Genomic DNA, 20,863 nt, shown 5'->3' with positions numbered 1-20,863 from the left:
TAAGGAGAATGGTGACCGGCAGGCACATGAACGGTATAAAGCACAGGCCAGAAGGGTGACGAGTGTGGTAAGAAAAGCAAAAAAGGATTACGAAAGAACATTGGCCATGCAGGCTAAAGAGAATCCTAAACAGTTTTTTAGATATGTAGCAAGTAAAAGGAAAAATGTACATGGCAGATTGATTTTAAAGAATGCCGATGGTAGGGAGGTAACTGAATCAGTTGAGATAGTTGAGTTACTGAGTGAGAACTTTGCAAAAGTATATCATCCAGGTGGTGACATTGCAGAAACGAATAAACCAGTAGATTATATGGGAATTGTGGTTAATGAAGTGGAGGTGAGTAGTCTATTGCATAACCTCAATGTCAATACATCTGTGGGATTGGATGGTATACCAGCTCGTGTTGTACGAGAAGCAGCTAAAGAATTGTCAGTACCCTTGACCATTATGTTTAATTTGAGTCTCGGGTCTGGGTTAGTCCCGAGCGGGTGGAAAGAGGGGAAAATAGTTCCACTGCATAAAGGTTGTTCCAAGACTGCTGTTGTAAATTACCGACCGATTAGCATATCAGGAATCATTGTCAAGGTCTTAGAGAAAATAGTCAAGAGGAAAATACAAGATTGGATAGAAGAAAATGGGATACTGTATCGGGGACAGCATGGTTTTGTGAAGGGTAGGTCATGCCTCAGTAACTTGCTCACGTATTATAACACAGTGACGGCTGAACTGGATAAGGGTAATGGGTTTACGGTGATTCTACTGGACCTTGCCAAGGCCTTTGTCAGGATTCCACATGGAATTCTAATCAGTAAATTGCAGCATATGGGAATGGACATAGGGTTGTTGAGATGGATAGGAGGGTGGTTAACGGAGAGATATCAGAGAGTGGTTTACTCGGGAGTAGAGTCCACAAGACGGCCTGTGACTAGTGGTGTACCACAAGGATCTGTTCTTGGACCACTGCTGTTTAATTTGTTCATAAATGATATAGGAAATGATCTGAGAGGAACAGTTCATTTGTTTGCGGATGATGCGAAGTTGGGTAGGGCAATAGTGAATGCAGATGACGTCAAAATTTTGCAGGATGATTTGGATAGATTGGAGGTCTGGGCTAAGGAGAATGGATGTCAGTTTAATGTGGCAAAATGTAAGGTTATGCATTTTGGGGTGAAAAGATTGGCGGCAGTTTACTGCATTGGTGGAACCCTTCTCCAGGAAAGTGATGAGGCACGAGATTTAGGAGTGTTGGTAGATAAGGAATTGAAATTTAGGGGACACATTGCAAAAATGACCAAAACAGCTCATCAAATCACTTGGTTTCTGAAGAATACGTTGACAAGCAGAGACAAGCAGGTTATTGTTCCTCTCTATCGAGCCTTGATAAGACCCCATCTAGACTACTGTGCTCAGATTTGGTCACCTAGGTTTCTTCTTGATGGAGAGGAGGTGGAGAGGATCCAGAGGTGAGTGACCAAGATGATAGCAGGTCTGTGGAATGAACCGTATGAGAACAGGTTGAGGATTTGTGGGTTGCAAAAATTGGTTGATAGGCGGAGAAGGGGAGATATGATTGAGACATTCAAATTACTGAAGGGTTTCTATAAAATTAATTCAGAAGATATTTTTGAGAACAGGGCTGGTTGTGGGAGGACTAGGGGACATCCATGGAAACTGGGCAAAAGTGTGGTTAGTAAAGGTGTTAGAGCTGGGTTCTTTACTTTTAGAGTGGTGAATGAGTGGAATGCGCTCCCTGAGTCTGTGGTGGATGCTGTGACAGTGAATGAGTTTAAGGCGAGGTATGATAGATACTGTATGAATGTCGAATAGTTGTGATGAATATGATTTGGGGCCTCCCTCGATGAGTCTAATGACTCCCTGGAGTTGCCCGTAATAATAGTAATATATATTAATAATATGTATTTTCTTTCCTGTCTGAGTTGTAATGAGTGCATATATTGCACACCCAGGAAAGGTATCGATTATTCCTAATTTTAGGGCACTGTTTTGGTGAATTCCAATGCTGACTCCTGATCTATGAAGTTGTATGGCAGGACAGTTGTGCATGGTATATGGCCAGTTCCCTCCAGTATAGTTGATCTGAAGCTTTGCTGTTGCAATGGAAGTTAGTTTTCTGCAGCATAACTATTTCTGAACGGTGGGCAAGGATATGCTGCAGGACCAGCCTGTTTTGCAGTGGTGTGGCACACCCTCTAGCATTTAGTGAGAGAAGGTTTATTGAGGTGCTCATTATTTTATGGTTTAGATTTTTTTTTTTTTTTGGTGCAGTGATCCTTACTTCCTTTATGGATAGTTGCGCCGCCGGTGGGATTCAAGCCTGTTGATCAGGTAATATATTCTTTTCCTGAGATTGGTGGTTTTTCTTCCTCTTTTTCCTTTCAAAATGGTTCTTAATTCTTCCAGCTGGGTGATAAGGCCACTGATGTTGGCAGTGTAGTCATATGCTGTCAGCAGTTTTTGTGAAGAGCCTCAAACTTTTTTAAGAAAGCTCTGAAGCTGCTCATTTGTAAGTGGGCCTTCAGTGTGAGGAAGACCTGCATTTCCAGTTTCCTCTTCATCATCTGAGGACTCAAGAAGCTCGATCTCTTCATCCCCTACTACAGACTGTTGGGAGGGTTCCGAAATGCTTGGATGCAAAGATTCATTGTTGCAGCTGCGCTGGTTCATCTTTCGCTGTCTTTTTTCCATTTTTGTTTCTTGCTCCTCTTCCTTATTTTTATCTTTATCAGAGTTAGTTGTCTGTGTTCTGTTTCCTTTTCTCTAAGATTGCTTTTAGTCGATGTTGGTGGAAGTTCTTCTGAAAGTTGGGTTTCGTTAGTGCCACCACTTGATTTTGTCTCCTTGGTATTTGACTGAGAGTTGTTTCCATGAGACTTTTGTTGATTGTTAGGAATGCTCTGTTTTTTGCGATTGGCTGCTTGCTGCTTCTAATTCTCTGATCCACTAGGGTTGGTAGTATTATTAACCGGTTTCTCATTTTTGGGTATATACATGCATAACTTCCTTACATGACCTTCTTCGTGGCAGTAAAAGCACTGAGTAATATAATACAACAGTAATATAAAAGGTGTAGGGTACTCCATCTATTTCTGTGTTGATTATTTTTGCTATGGAGCCGATTGTGTTGCTGCCAAAATGCATTAGAGCCTGTCTTCTAAAGCTCTTGATGTGAGCGAATTCAGGCCTAGTTGTAGAGGCATGTAGCGTTTGGATTTTACCTGTCACTGTGCCGTATTTTGACAGTAATCTGCAAAGCATTTGTTGGCTTATTTCCAGTGGGACATTTGACACTATTACTTTTGTGGGAGCTAGCGCGACTGGTGAGACATTCACGTGGCATGCTCCGATGTTTATTCCCTTTTCAATTAATGTCACAGACCAAGATACATTGTTAAAGTACATTTGTATGGTTCTGGCAACTCTTGAAATGTGAGTTATATTTTTTCTGGAACATGCTTCACTAGTGCGTCTAGGTACTTTTCTAATGGGGTATTTTCAATTGCGAAAATTACTATTCTGTTGTCTCAGGAAACACGTTTGGTTAATTGTACATTTGCACGTGCAACAGTCGTTGTCCCAGTATTAATTCGCGTGGAGGTATTAGCTACTATGTTGGCATGAGAGAGAGAGAGAGAGAGAGAGTATTGACCTTTCCGTTGTTGTCCAGGCGACTGAGACTGATATCTTTTCTTTCTGTAGAGCTGTGGCTGTTGTCTTTTCCTCGGTTTTCAGAATCCTTTGAATCCGGGGAAATGTATGCTATCACAATTTCCCAGCAGTCGAGGGTATACCATTGTAACAATGACCGAACGAACAGTGAAGATTTTAAAAATTTAAAATAACTTTTCCTACCTTCGCAAATTTAAAAAAATAATTTTATAGCATAATCAGGTGCTTACGATTATGCAGGTATAAAACTGGAAGTTGATTTAAGTATTCGACCACACAATATTCAACTTTAAGCAGGAGCTACCTTGGACATGTCTGCACCCTTCCGCGTCATGACTAGATATAGATATATATGTATATCTATCTATCTTCCAAACAACGACACACTACATGACCTCCCAAAATTAATAAACACGGACATAAATGGAATAACCTAAACTTTCTACTTATCCTTTTCATCACAGTGCTTCTTCTATCATGAAGAGGGTCACATTAGGAAACAATGTCCCTATATTACCAAGGATTCATCAACAAATATCCCAACCCAGAATAGGAAACCAGTTGAACAGAACAACATTGTAGGCAAAGAAAATCCAACCATAGGAAAAAGTAAACCAAAAATTCTATCCCAATTACGAATTTCAGAACCAAGAAAATCCCGAACTGGAAAAGACGAGGTTCAGTCGACTAACGAGATCCAAAGCTCTGATAACGAAGTCACACAGCATGAAAACACAGATCCTCTCAACAGAGATGACTTGGATGAACAAATTAAAAGCATTCCTCTGACACAACAACAACCAGAATCACCAGCCCAGCCGCCCTGTAATTCAAATCCTCATCCGATAGAAGAAACTACTTAAAATGGCCTTACATCACCTGCAGCCAGCCAAGGAGAAAGAGAGTTCCCAGACGATGATGAAACTGTACTCCCACATGATGACCTAGAAGAGGAAGAAGCTGGGGGGGGGCTTCCCCACACTGAGGATCCCCTAACCATGAAGCAGCTGTCATCGTTCATACAAAAAGTGTGAAGCTCCCCACACAAATTAACTATAACTCTTAAATACACCACAAGAATCGTGGAACTAATATCTCAACTTCAGGATCTACACTCAAAATTAAAATGTAAAAAGGGCAGAGCTGAGGTTAACAGGAGTAAGCGAATCTACTACCTGATTAATGGGCTACAAACACAATACCAGGACCAATATTAGATTCAGCCTACAATTAAACTTTCATAAACATAATGTCTTTGAGCCTTTTCTCTCTCAATGCAAAGGATGTGCCTCTGCTTTATGCAACAGAATAGTCCTTGACCAGGTACAAAAAATCAAATAGACCTATTACTTCTGCAGGAAACAAATATAAACTCCTCATCCAAATTATCTAGAAGATGGGCTGAGTGACCTATGACCTACAGCATTCCGCAACACAACAACATCATGGAGCAGGAGTAAGCTTAGGTGTACATCATCAATCTCCCTACAAACTAAAAGTGATTGCTGATTATACCAGGATATGCCTTGTATGCTCACATAAAAGCACCCAACCGTGATACCCTGCATGTGTTCAACATCTACATACCACAGCAGGATGCTCTGGCATCACAAATCCTAGATTTCATTCAAAATCATCTCTCTAGTATTGACCAAGAATATATCATAATAGCTGGAGACTTTAACTGCACTCTTGACCAAGAAAAAGACAGACTTCACTGTGCTGAACATCATAGATAATTAATAAACAAACTTCAAACACTGGTAAACCATAATGAACTCATCGACATCTTTCAGCATCAACATCCAGATAAGAAGTCCTACACATGGAAGTCAGCAATCACAGCGACTAATAGACTACTCTACCAAGCACGACTGGACAGATACTATATTTCCAAACACACCTTTCCTCTCATTAGAAACATCTCACACATTCCTTACTACATCTCAGATCATTGCTTCGTCAAGCTGCAACTTTCTTTATCTTTGGAAGCATCCAAATCAGGAAGTGCCTATTAGATCTTCAACAACACCCTCCTGAAAGATCCAGATTACATAAGAAACACTCAAGCTTTAATAACCAACCTCACTCACTCGAAAGTGGATACAGAACCAATGAAAACATGGTGGCACCACCCAAAATCCCAAATAAAATCCTTTACGCAGATCTACAGTCACCAGAAAAATCAACAGAGGAACATTAGAATCCGACAACTTGAAGAACAGCTCAAGTATCTCCCAGAAGAAAGCCCTGAATATCATTCTGCCTTCCGAGCCATGCAAAATCACGCAGAATTATCGGCAAAAGGTGCCCTACTTCAATTGCGGCATTCGCAAATATATCTTTCAGATGCCCCCACAAAATATTTTTTCTCTTTGGAAAAAAAATGCCAGGCACCAAACTCCATCTCTGCTATCAGACTTCAAGATGGTAGCATCACAGAAGACGCAAGTAAAATCATGTCTGAAATCCTACAATACTACAAGAATGCATACAGCTCCACATGAACGTTCCATCATGCCATTCACGAAATACTGAAAGAAACAGAAAAAAATCTCCGCAACAGATCGGAACCACTTAGAAAACAAAATCAAGCTAGATGAACTGAAAACTGCATTCACATCCTTGCCAAAGAACAAATCTCCTGGCCTTGATGGTCTCACGACAGAGTTTTTCCAAGTCTTCTGGAATCAGCTCGGACCACTTCTCCTCAAAACACTGCAAGAAACCTACCTTAACGGGCTCCCACTATCCATCACGACCCCAGTAGCACGGTTGTACCGAAGAAGGGAGAGCACACGATATCCAAAACTGGCATCCAATCTCTCTCTAATTAATACCGATTGCAAAATCATTTCCAAAGTTGTAGCAAACCGAATAAAGCCAACACTGCCTGAAGTTATTGGCCACCATCAAACGTACTCTGTCCCAGGAAGATCAATACATAAAACCTCCATTTAATAAGAGATCTCATCCACATCGCGAACAGCCAACATGAAAACTTAGCAGTTATCAGCCTTGATCAGGAGAAGGCTTTCGGCAGGGTAGAGCATGAGTACCTTTATGAAGTTCTAAAGGCATTGACTATGGTCCTCTCATCATTGAAATAGTGCAATTGCTATACAGAGATGCACACTTCTGTTTAAAAATCAACAACAGGCTCACTCGCACTTTGTCATACTCTCGAGGGATCAAGCAAGGATGTGTGCTTTTTGGACAATTATACACACTGGCCATAGAACCCTTGTTAAAAAGAGTACACGACACCATCTCCAAATGAACCAGCATAACAGATCCACATAAAAAAATGACCTTATCAGCATATGCCGATGACGTCACTGTAATAATCCGAAATGAAGAAGAAATGACAGTAACCGAGGAAGCACACAGACTATCTGCACAAGCCTCAGGGGACAAATTAAATTCCTCAAAAACTGCTGGCTTGTGATCAGGCAGATGGAAGGATAGAAATGATTCTCCGATCGAATGTACCTGGTCAAGTGAAGGACAAAGATACTTAAGTGTGTACCTTGGCAACAACAGAATATATAACACACTGGACTAGACACAGCTGTACAGCCATTTTAAACAGATGCTAGGTAAATGGAACAGCATTTGTTCCATGTCTTCACTTAGAGGAAGAGTACTAATAGTTAACCAGATGGCTGCGAGTGTATTATGGCATACCCTCAAAGTACTCACACCCCCTGAAGAATTTATCCATCACATTCAAAAGGCAATCAAACATTTCCTCTGGAACAATACTAACTGGACAACATACTCTGAGCTCAGCAAGCCACTCAATAAGGGAGGTCATGGACTGATTTCCCTTGAAAACAAGATTACATCCTTCAGGATAATCCTTCTCCTAAAGACACTTCAGTCCAGTCATGCTTATGTAACCACCTTCGATTACATCATGAAATCATCTACCCGAGGACTAGCACTTTCCACAACTTCCCAATGGCCATTTCTGCACCATCTCCTCTTAAACTACCTCATTTTTATAAAGATGCTCTACAGTGGTGGAAAAAGACAGAACTTCATCACACACTTACAGGATCAACAGAGTGGTACTATCAGAACCACTGTTTTCGAACAGAAACATAGCAAGTCTCACAACTGGCCAGCCCTTTTTTTTCCCTACATGGAACTGGGCAGGAATAAGAATCATAGGGGACCTCCTGACCCACACCCTAAAGTGGAAAATATTCACAAGCCTACCAATGAAGAACCCAAAAACTGAAAAGCAATACCAACAAATGCAAGCTGCTATTTGAATAGCCTATCCAGATTCGCTACTCAGGGAATCCGTATTTCTTCTAGAAACTGCAGGGAGCCTGCCTTTCATCTTGCATCATCTGAACCCTCACTTCCAATTATTCCCCTCACACAAGAAAATATACCACTACCTCATATCAGTGCCTCCAACTTCACCCTTCTTATATTCATCCTTAACCCTCTCATCTACAAGGATGCACATTCCATTCAGTTTTCAGTGGGATCTACCATATAAATTGAAGTGTGCCAAACCAGATTCCGACATACAGTGGAGGCTATGGCATAAAATCTTGCCAACTCCTACTAAGTTCCACAAATTTCAGCTAAGACAATCGGATCTGTGTCTATTCTGCGAAATTTCAGGCACCTTGGAACACACATATCTAACCTCTCCTGCAAACAAAGCGATGCTCACCTACGCCCTGAATACAGCCTGTAGCACCTATAACTGCGCACACAGCCAAGAAGACTACTGGAATTTAGTCCATACAGAAGAAAACAGACACAAAATATGCAATTTCCTCTTCATCTGCACTAAGGCCGTCATCTACAGCTTCTACCTAAAACACATAAGAAATAACCAGCACCCTTCCATCACCAAATCAGCACAAACCCTCAGCTATACATGAGGGTTTGTGCCAATTCAGTGATGGAAGGGTGCTGGTTATTTCTTGTGTGGTTTAGGTAGAAGCTGTAGATGATGGATGATAGCCTTAGTCGGAAACTACAAAGCAGGCTTTCACTGGAACTTGATTACTACAAAGAAACAAGAACTGTCGCGAAATTCATAGAGGAGTGGAATCCAACTGGTACCCTGTTTTGGATTGTTGACGACAATACACTTCATTGAAAGAAAACAGAGTCAAACTGAACTGTAATGCTGATTCATTTATTGCACTTTCTATTGTATATCCAAAAGGAAAATCTTCCTTTCTATGTAAATAGTCCTTTTGTTACCTAGCTTCTAATGTATATTTTATCAAGTTAAATATAAAAAAAAATATATATATATACACACACACACACACACACACTCTCTCTCTCTCTCTCTCTCTCTCTCTCTCTCTAAACCATTCACTCTTGGCTGTAGATGGTTTGGTGAAGGAGAGAGAGAGAGTCTCATCATGAGTGAATTGGAGGTATAGAAGGTATTAAATAAAACTGATGCTAATAAAGTAGTAGAACTTGGTTGATAATAGCAGCATTTTCTGGGATTGACTACATAGTTTTGTTAAAAGAAAAATCTATTTTAATAAGCTGCTTAGGTATTACAAGTTGACAAATACATAGAAGAAAGTGGTATATTTAAATTTTGCAAAGGTCTTGATATATTAACACGTGACAAGTTAGTAATTAAATTGGAACAGATCAGTAAGATGCATATGAAGGAACAGTATAATGGAATAGCAAATTCAGTGGTGGTGGTGGTGAGTCATCTTCCAAGTTTATTCCTGTGCATATAAAGTTGTTTCACATCAAAAAGGCAGCAGAGAAGGAAAGTTGGAGATGAAGAGACCATACTTGGAAGGCTGGTAAAATTCTGGTGAACATGGGAGTGAGGAGTAATTTTTTTTTGTTTTTTAGAGTAGTTCTCAAGTGGAACACTACAGACATGTTATTGGTCAAGCACTATACCATTCACACACACATTCAGTTAACTGTATACAAAGTAATTATTCAAATCTGAATAATTGAGAGAGATGTTGTATTCACTTTATTTTGTTTGTTTGTTATTATAGATAAGTCACTAATTTTGTTATTATAGATAATTTCAACAGTTTGTGTACAATTGATTTACTGATCTGCAAATAAAAAACAAACCTATATTTATTAGAACATTTAAAAATATATATTTTATTTATGTAAACATCTGTACATTTATTCAGCTTAATAGAAGATTCAGTGTCCTAAATTTACACTGTAATTAATATTTTTAGAATGTGAATATGATGGAAAGGTCTATCACAGTGGTAGTACTTTTTCTCCTAGTTTTAATTCTTGTCTGAACTGCTCCTGTGAAGTGAGTAACTTTACAATAATTTTTTATTTCATATGTATTATTTTATTACTTTTTGCCAGTAAATTATTTATCATTATTACTTTTCTTTTCAAATGTGTGGTATGTGTCCCCTGTAGGGTTGGGGCTAATGGGGGTCTTAAATTCATGTACACTAATACTAGGAGTATTAGGAACAAGAAGGAAGAGTTTTTGGCCATGGTTGGCACTTCCAGACCACAGGTTATAGGTATTAGTGAAACATGGCTGACTGTAGATGATATAACTAGTGGGATTGAATGTGATGGGTATAGTGTGTTCAAGAATGACAGAGAGAATAAAATGGGGGGAGGAGTATTGTTGATGATAGCTGATGACCTACAGCCAAGGAGAATAGAAGTTGAATTGCAGGATAGAGAAAAGAGCACATTTGAGGCCATTTGGTGTGAGATTGTGGCTAGCAGAACTAAATATACAATTGGGTGCTGCTATAGACCAGGTGATGGAAAAGATGGTGGTGACAGTATGCACAAGCAAACAGAAGAAATGGGTGGAAGGAGGGTGATTATTATGGGAGATTTCAACTATGGTCGCATTGATTGGAGTGAGGAGGGTGGAACCGTGCTCCAGGAAATTGATGAGGCACGAGATTTAGGAGTGTTGGTAGATAAGGAATTGAAATTTAGGGGACACATTGCAAAAGTGACCAAAACAGCTCATCAAATCACTTGGTTGCTGAAGAATACGATGACAAGCAGAGAAAAGCAGGTTATTGTTCCTCTGTATCGAGCCTTGATAAGACCCCATCTAGACTACTCTGCTCAGATATGGTCACCTAGGTTTCTTCTTGATGGGGAGGAGGTGGAGAGGATCCAGAGGCGAGTGACCAAGATGATAGCAGGTCTGTGGAATGAACCGTATGAGAACAGGTTGAGGATTTGTGGGTTGCAAAAATTGGTTGATAGGCGGAGAAGGGGAGATATGATTGAGACATTCAAATTACTGAAGGGTTTCTATAAAATTAATTCAGAAGATATTTTTGAGAACAGGGCTGGTTGTGGGAGGACTAGGGGACATCCATGGAAACTGGGCAAAAGTGTGGTTAGTAAAGGTGTTAGAGCTGGGTTCTTTACTTTTAGAGTAGTGAATGAGTGGAATGCGCTCCCTGAGTCTGTGGTGGATGCTGTGACGGTGAATGAGTTTAAGGCGAGGTATGATAGATACTGTATGAATGTCAAATAGTTGTGATGAATATGATTGGGGCCTCCCTCGATGAGTCCAATGACTCCCTGGAGTTGCCCGTAATAATAGTAATAGTAATAGTAATGTTTGACTATATGCATGCATGAACATTGTACGTTTGATTAAATTAAAACATTTCTAACTGAGTCAAGCGTGGTGGACGTGAATAGGAAGAGCTCCAGATTGAGATAAGTATTCTTTGAATAATTAAATATATATGAGTATTTGTTTGAGTAAGAGCTACTGTAAAAGTTGCGCATTACCAGTACTATTAGTGTGAGGGATTTTCCTTTGCCTAAACTTAATTACGAATTCGTTATTATTAGACCTTAGAGTTGTAACCAGCATAGGAAATAACATTGCAGCGGCTTTGTCATTCCATGAATTTACATTAAGTGTGAGGTGTGTTATATGTATTCTTTCAATTACATAAATGATTTGTGGATGTTTAGGGCAGATGGAAGGAGGGTGTGTGCGAAGTGTGACCTAAACGAGGAATTGATGAATGCAAATATGAAATTGATGACAGAAAGTGTTAGTAGCGAGAATGTCGCGGGGAAAATGAGTGCATGTTTGAAAGAGAATGATGGTGTAAAAGAGAAGCGAAAGAATGTTAAAAAATCATTAAAAAAGAAAATGAGTGATTTAAAAACCATAACTGATATTAAAAAGGATGAAAGTGAGGCGAAAGTTGTGGAAGGAAATGAAATTGAGAAAACAAATGAAACTGGAAATGGTGTGATGCAGGAATCGAAAGTGGAAAAAATTGAAAGAATGAATGATAGCAAAGTTGGACGTATGGATGTATGGAAGCACAGAAGTATAAATGAGAGTGAAAGTGAGAAGATGGTGTCGAGAGTTTGAAAATTAGAATGAATGAATGATAGCGAGAATGTGAAGCAAGAATCAGAAGTCGATTGGATGAGGAAAGAGATGAAATGGATGCGGAATGAAGTTAAGAAAATTCGGATTAAAACTATTAAAACTAATCATGATGGCATGAAAGAGTTAACGAAAGATGAGCGAATAGCGTTATATGACGACTCCATTATTAAAGGTGTGCTGGATGATAGGATGCACAAGGTTTGTTTTCCAGGCAGTAAAATGAGTAGAGTGATTGAGTCGTTGGATATGAGGAGGGAGTGAGCAAAGGAGTTGATGGTTTTAATCGGTACGAATGATTTGACAGAGGATAAAGAGAAAGTCAAAATGAATATTAGGAGGTTGCTTAAAAGGATAAAAGATAATAGTGTGACAGGAAGGGTAGGTAGCGTGTTGCCTTGGTATGACTGTGGTGAGATGAGGCAGAGAGCAAGGATTATTATTATTATTTTATTATTATTGTTCCGGGAAACTCCAAGGAGTCGACTGACTCATCGAGGGAGGCCCTAACATCATGTCTGGAACAACTATTCAACATTCACACAGTATCTATCATATCTTGCCTTGAACTCATTCACGGTCGTAGCACCCACAACAGACTCTGGAAGCTTATTCCACTCATTCACCACTCTCCATGTAAAAAAACCTAGCTCTAACACCCTTGTCAACCACGCTCTTGCCCAGCTTCCATGCATGGCCCCTAGTCCTCCCACCACCAGTCATATTTTCAAAAATATCTTCTGGATCAATCTTATAAAAACCCTTCAGTAATTTGAATGTCTCAATCATATCACCCCTCCTTCGCCTATCGTCCAATTTCTGCAACCCACAAATCCTCAACCTATTCTCATAAGGTTCATTCCACAGTCCTGCTATCATCTTGGCCACTCGTCTCTGGACCCTCTCCACTTCCTCCCCATCACGAAGAAACCCTGGTGCCCATAACTGGGCACAGAAGTCCAGATGGGGTGTTATCAAGGCTCGATACAGAGGAACAACAACTTGTTTGTCTCTGCATGTTAAACTATTTTTCATAAGCCAAGTGATTTGGTGAGCTGTTTTAGTCACTTTTGCAATGTGCCCCCTAAACTTCAACTCCCTATCCACCAGCACTCCGAAATCCCTGGCCTCATCAATCTCCAGGAGTACGGTTCCACCAATGCGATATACTGCTGCTGTTCTTTTCACCCCAAAGTGCATAACCTTACACTTCGCCACATTAAACTGACATCCATTTTTCCTAGCCCAGTCCTCCAAACTATCCAAATCATCCTGTAAAATTTGACATCCTGTGCACTCACAATTGCTCTACCCAACTTTGCATCATCAGCAAACAAGCGAACACTTCCTCTCAAATCCTTTCCAATATCATTGATGAACAAATTGAAAAGCAGTGGTCCAAGAACAGAGCCCTGCGGCACTCCACTAGTCACAAGGCGTCTTTTTGACTCCACTCCTGAATAAACCACTCTCTGGTATCTCTCCTTCAACCACCCTCCTATCCATCTTACCATCCCTATATCTATCCCCATCTGCTCCAGTTTACTGATTAGGTTTCCATGTGGTATCCTGTCAAAGGCCTTGGCAAGGTCCAGTAGTATCACTGTAAACCCATTACCCCTATCCAGTTCAGCCGTCACTGTGTTATAAAACGTGAGCAAGTTACTGAGGCATGATCTACCCTTCACAAAACCATGTTGTTCTCCATACAATATCCCATTTTCATCTATCCAATCCTGTATTCTTTTCTTGACTAATTTCTCTAAGACCTTGACAATGATTCCTGATATGCTTATCGGTCAGTAATTTACAACAGCAGTCTTGGAACCACCTTTATGCAGTGGAACTATTTTCCCCTCCTTCCACCCGCTCGGGACTAACCTGGACCCGAGACTCAAATTAAACAAAATGGTCAAGGGTACTGACAATTCTTTAGCTGCTTCTCGTACTACACGAGCTGGTATACCATCCAATCCCACAGATGTATTGACATTGAGGTTATGCAATTGACTACTCACCTCCACTTCATTCACCACAATTCCCGTATAATCTACTGGTTTATTCGTTTCTGCAATGTCACCACCTGGATGATATATTCTTGCAAAGTGCTCACTCAGTAACTCAGCTATCTCAACTGATTCAGTTACCTCCCTACCATTGGCATTCTTTAAAATCATTCTGCCATGTACATTTTTCCTTTTACTTGCTACATATCTAAAAAACTGTTTAGGATTCTCTTTAGCCTGCATGGCCAATGTTCTTTCGTAATCCTTTTTTGCTTTTCCTACCACACTCGTCACCCTTCTGGCCTGTGCTTTATATCGTTCATGTGCCTGCCAGTCACCTTTCTCCTTAAATTCCCTCCATAGTTGTTTCTTTTTTTGCAGCTCAAGCTTAGTGGTGTTATTCATCCATTTAACCCCTACTTGATTTATTATTCGGACTCTAGGTATACAGTCAGCCATTGCTTCATGCAAGCACTTCCTAACTACCTCCCATGCATTATCAACTTCTAGTCCTTGCAGTTGTACATGCCATGGCACTGAGCCAATCAAACTCCTAAGCTTGTCATACTTTCCCGCCCGATAATTCCACATGTACCCTGTCTTAATTGAAAATTCTACACCTTTAGCCACCTCCGAAGTCAAGACCCTATGATCACTCTCACCGATTGGTGGTAATGTGGTCATATTTGTTACAGCCAAATCCTCAGATGTAATTACTAGGTCAAGCACTCTCTGACCCGTAGTATTTTCCATTACATGCTGTCGCAGATAGTTATCCCTTAATAACCGCATAAAATCCAATTCCTTCCATCATTATGAATGATATGCTGGCTGAAATGTGTGAGGAGATGGGGGGTACAGTTTGTTAATGTGTGGAATGAGTTTGAAGGAAGAAGCGAACTGTATGGGAGCGATGGACTTCATTTGAGTGGTTATGGTGTGAGTGACTTGGAGAGACTGCTGCTGGAAGGTAGAGAAGTGAGTAGAGTGAGAAAGAATGAATCAGATCAAGCGGGAAGTGATATGGAAGAGCAGGAGAGTAAGACAGCAGAGATTGAAGAGGTGGTACGAAGAAGTTGGTACGAACCATGAAAGGTAGTAAAGATGCTGTGGCCTTACAAGAAGACTTGAATAAATTGAGTGATTGGGCTTGGACTTGATATGGACTTGAAATTTTGTGGAATCTTGAAACTTGATATTTTGCTAAAATTGTGAACATAACACAGCAGATTATGGGAATGATGCAGAGAACACTGACATGTAGGAGTCTTAATTCCATTGTACAAGGATTTGATTAGGCTGCACATGGATTACTGTGCACAGATTTGGTCACTTGGTTTTCAACAGAATGGTGAGATGTTGGAGAGGGTTCAAAGATGGTAAGTTGGTTTCTGGTCCCTGGAATGTGGAATATGTGGACAGATTAAGAGAATGCAAATTATAGAACCTAGTGGATAGAAGGAAGAGGAAAAGACATAATTGAGATGTATAAGTTGGTAACAGGTAATTACTAGATTAATGTCGATGAGATTTTTCATAGAATATCTGGAGTTAGGGAAAGAACTAGAGGCCATCCCTGGAAGCTGTATAAGGTGGGTGTGAGCAGGGGAAGTAGATTTTTTGCATGGCATGTGATGAGTGATTTGAATGCATTGCCTGAGAGTGGGGAGAGTGTCTCTGCACTCACCACACTCTCGTTTAAAGTGGAAGCTTTTGCAATGAGTCTCTTGACTCCATGGAGGTCTGTTAATAATAATAGTACTCAGTGACATTCCTATCATTATCATGTTTACATATCATGACTGAATTTGCACACATTCTCAGCATTCCTACCATAATGATCTAGCTTCTCTAACTCTCAGCATTAGGTCTCAGCTGAATAAATGATTTCTCCAGGTTCCTGATGCCAGATCCATTAAGTGTAGACCATCCCTTTTATGCAAATCTTTTCTATCATCAAACTCGCTCCATTCATCTGAGCAATAAACACAACCTCTTTATTCCTGTTGCTTTTGGCATTTGTGTCTAGACATAAGTTGCCTTCTGGCTTTTCTGTATATTTAAGTCTATGGACTCACATCTGTTTCTCCTACACAGCTTGTGCATTGAATCATTTGTTATCATAGCCTTCCTTCTTAACTCAGTTCTGATCTACCTTTTAAGAGACTAGAATATAAACAAGTTTTCTGTGCATATAGCATAAGTTCTGTCAGCCAATACAGAATGTTTCAGCAAAATACATACAAAAGAGCATATTAAAGAGGGTGAGAAAGAAGAATCATTTCAAGCCTGGCCTATCACACCACAAATGAGTAACATCAAATAATCTGGGAATTAACCAGCATACTGTATATTGAATTTAATAGATCAGTTTAAAGTTTTGAATTTAATACAAGAAGCCTCAGAAATTGCACAATATCCAACTCTGCATAACAGAAATCAAGGCCTTACCTAAAGTAACTTTGGTTAGCCTACAAACAAGACTTAAAATTCGCAGAACTATTTATGATGGGCATTACATAGTGAAGATCAACAGTGAAGTACTTGTGACATCTGAACATGATATGAAGTCTCACTTGCCTTAGTATAATGCCATATGTATCCCATAAATCCCAAGAAACTGGTCTGGGTAGTGGTCCTTCCATTATGCATGCCCGAAAGGGATTGTGCTTTGCATTATTGGATACATACTAAGCAAGTGATATGAAGTCATTAGTATCTATATACAAGTAGCTTAGACGTGATTATATTTTACGTGCACAACTTTGTTTGGCTAGTAAAATATAATCATAAAATATAATAAAAGGATTAAAACCAAGTATAAAATTTCTTGGTATCTTTAATGTATTATTATTATTACTACTACACTGAAATATACATAGAGTATGTAGGTTCATCACAGAAAGCTCACTAACAATTTGCAAAGCACTAATCATTGTTTGCAGAATACCTGTTGTATTTTGCTTCAAATTCATTTACTAACAAAGTGTTCACAAATGACACTGACTCTAGTAATTCATTACACTCATTCCCCACATTTTAAACAAAAATATAGTTCCCATACCCTTTGCTATCCATACACTTAGTCAATTTTCAGGGATGATTCCTAGTTTTCACCCATTAATAATTCACTGAAAAATGTTTTCTGTATTAGTCTTATAAAACTTTTTATGCACCTGTCATATCTTCTCTTTTTTGTGCATCAAGTAATTTCTGTACCAAATTTTCATTCTATCCTCATAAAGAGCATTCCATAGACCCACAACCATTTTGGTTACTGACCTCCGAATGCTCTCTGCCATTTCTCCAGATAGGGTACCAAACTCTTATTAAGAGATATAAAAGCTTCTTCATCTCTGCTTCTCAGAGGATTCTTAAGTAATTAGTCAAATCCTATGAGCTATTTTTGTAATATGTCTTCTGAGCTTTAACTCACACTCTGCTAGCACCTCCAGATCTCCAGTTGCCTTTAAAATATAATGTTAAAATATAATATTTAATTTTAATGTTAATCATTATTTTAACATTATTGATAATATTTAATGGTGTTAAAATATTATTATTTAATGGGTATCTCCATAGATTCCAAAGTCTCATCACAGGAGGCCTACACTAACTAGCACTCCATTCCACTCATATGCTACTCTCAAAGTGAAAAATCAAGTTCTGATTTCCTTGGTTACATGCTTTTACTCACTTCTTTGTAAGAATGACCCCTTTTTCTATTCCCTCTGATCAAGTACAAAAAATATCCTCTGCACCAATTTTTTTTTTTTTTAAAAGAAACTTTTTAGTGACTTATATGTGTCTATTATATATCCTCTCTTTTATCCCCCATCAACAAACTTTTGCATTCCACAAACCATCAGTATATCCTTATAGGGAGCGTTCTTCAGACCAGTCATCATTTTGGCCACTTGTCTTTGCATCCTCTTTGCAACTTCTTCATCTCCAAGGTGATGAGATTCATGTATAATAATACAGATATTTTAACATCAAAGCCTTATAAAGAAGTATGATAACTTCCTTATCTCTGTTTGCAGTGTATTTTTCAATAACCATGCAATCTTATGTGCTACTTTTTAAATTGTCTTTTGAACTTCAGCTCCCCAACACCTCCAAATCTTTGGCTTCATCAATTTACTATAGTACATTTCTGTCTTACTGATAAACAGCTTGTAATAATTTGGATGTAATTTTTTAATACTGGCATCTTTTATACTTTAGCCATATTACCACTCTAATTTAAATTATTCTGCATCCTTGTAACATTGCATTGATTAACTATTACATACTTAATTTTGCATCCTCAACGAACAACTCTCTCTGCAAATAATTTCATATATCATTAATATACAACTTAAATAGCAGAAATCCAAGAACCAAGCCTACAGTTCATTACTAATCATGTGCTGTCTGCTGGATTTTACTCCTTCATATACTACTTTTTGGTATCTTTGGTATCTGTCCATCCTCATATGAATATTACCAGCATCATATCTATTTTGATTTGCTCCAGTTTATGTAAAAGAGTTTTATGTGATCATCTGTTGAATGCAAAGTGCAGCCATATCATTATATGACCATTCCCTTTATCCAGCTCAACTGTTATAAAACTGAGCACTGAGTAAATTACTAGAGCATGACCTACTCTTCATAAAGCCACCCTTCCCCACCCACCCACCCCCACACACACACATACAGATTATTATGTTCTTATCCACCTTTTCCTGAATTTTGCTGCTGACCAACTTCTTTAGTACCTTTGCCATTGAGCTAGCAAAACCAGTTGGTCTGTTATTTTCTACTATCTTGAAGCTTCTTTTATGTAATATAATCAGTTTGCATTTTTTCTCTGGGACCACCAGAACTGAGGCTTAATTAAACAGCCTGTCCCAAGACAAAGCCAATGCATATTGTAATAATATGTGGACCAACATTCCATCTAATTCCATAGCTATATGGACGAAAAATAACAATATGAGACTTTATTGAAGCCTCATAATTGGAATGAGTACACTCTAAATCCTTTAACGAGGATCTATTAGAGGCAGAAGGTGTGGAGGAGATACTTAATGAGCAATTCATAAAGGTCTTTCAATCTTGTGTATCTGAATTCATGGAGAGAGTGAGAGCAGCTGATGATGGGGAAGAGAGACTGACTGTAAATGAGCAAGAGGTGTATGAGCAAACTAGATGTAAATAAGGCTGTAGGACTTGATAATATATACCCTGTGCCAGAGAGTTGATACCGGCCTTGACATATTTTTTTAATGAGTCTTGTACTGGTTTGAGTTCCTAAGGATTGGAAGGAGGGCAAGATTGTGCCACTTCATAAAGGAGGTGATAGAACTCAAGCATCAAACTATAGGCCTATCTGTGTATCAAGTGTTGTTGTTGTTGGAGAAGCTTGTGAGAACTAGGATTCAGAATTAGGTTGACAAGAATGGTGTTATCTTTCATGGACAGCATGGATTTACTAAAGGGAGGTCATGTTTTAGTAATCTACTTATTACAATAAGGTGACTGCTTCCATGGACAGAGGAGAAGGATACAGAGTAATATACTTAGATTTCACAAAGGCTTTTGAGAGATTACCACATGATAAGTTGACAGTCAAACTAGAGCAGATGGGATTGGATATTAGATTGGTGCATTGGATTGGAGACTGGCCATCTGATAGGTATCAACAAGTTGTGTATGGGGGAGCAATATCCAGGAAAAGGAAAGTTATTAGTGGTGTGCCTCGGGGGTCTGTTTTAGGGCCATTGCTGTTTAACTTGTATATTAATGATATTGGTGAAGATTTGGATGGAGATATTCAGTTGTTTGCAGATGATGCAAAGTTGGGATGAACCACGAAGAGTAGAGAAGATGTTGTGGCCTTACAAGAAGACTTGAAAAAATTGAGTGATTGGGCATGGGAATGGGGATGTGAGTTCAGTGTTGCAAAATGTAAGGTTTTAAAATTTGGAAAACAAAAATGGGATGATGGATTTTAGCTTGGTGAGGATATATTGTTGGAGGTTGAGGAAATAAGAGATCTAGGGGTGATAGTGGATAAGGATCTGAAATTTAGGGGACACATAGCCAAAATTGTGAAGACAACACAAAGGCTTCTGGGAATGATGCAGAGGACACGACTTTGTAGAAGTACAGAGATTCTTGTTCCATTATGTAAGGCTTTGATTAGGCTATACATGGACTATTGTGCCCAGATTTGGTCACCTGGATGAAGAGATGTTGGAAACAATCAGTTACTGTCATATCTGTCTTTATTTTACTCTGGTTGATACACTCTTCCAAATAACTCAATAATGCAACTATTTCATCTGCTTCTGTCATGTCCCTGCCATCAAAGTTACTTGATTATGGATGGAACCTACTGATTACAGGTGGATACTTTCATTAAAGTATCCATTCGTAATAATTTTTCCTTTTACTTGACACATAGTGAAGAAACCCTTTGGGATTTTGTTTGGTCTATTCAACTAATTTGCTCTTGTAATCTGATTTTGCCTTCGTTAAAATACTGGTCACTTCTTGCCTATGCGTTATACTGCTAATCACCTTTCCTGTAGTTCTCCGTATATTCCTTTTTAACTGAAAATTTCAGATTTGGTATCTGCCCAGGTACTGCATGATCACTCTCCTCCAGTTAGAAGCAATATGGCTATCTTGATTATGGACAAATCCTTTTATGCTATCACCAAATATATCATTCTCAAACCGTCTGTCTCTTTCTTTCACATGTTTCAAGTAATCACC

The 20,863-nt window shown here is 39.1% G+C and overlaps 1 protein-coding gene across 3 annotated transcripts in view; it reads left to right on the top strand.

Annotated features, from left to right (window-relative positions):
* Positions 1-20,863, top strand: part of LOC150093698 (kielin/chordin-like protein) — a 1,333,292-nt gene that overhangs the window by 686,213 nt on the left and 626,216 nt on the right. For all 3 annotated transcript variants that reach the window (XM_090412628.1, XM_090412627.1, XM_090412629.1), the window contains one exon: positions 9,907-9,989. In XM_090412628.1, the coding sequence (XP_090268754.1) occupies positions 9,907-9,989 (83 nt within the window). The remainder of the gene's footprint in view (positions 1-9,906; positions 9,990-20,863) is intronic.

Source organism: Typopeltis vanoorti, chromosome 23 (genome assembly GCF_054136105.1).
Source record: "Typopeltis vanoorti isolate ZY-2024b chromosome 23, IOZ_Tvanoo_1.0, whole genome shotgun sequence".
Lineage (NCBI taxonomy): Eukaryota > Metazoa > Arthropoda > Arachnida > Uropygi > Thelyphonidae > Typopeltis > Typopeltis vanoorti.
Note: the sequence above shows the minus strand (reverse complement) of the source record. Positions and strands in the feature narration are given on the sequence as shown.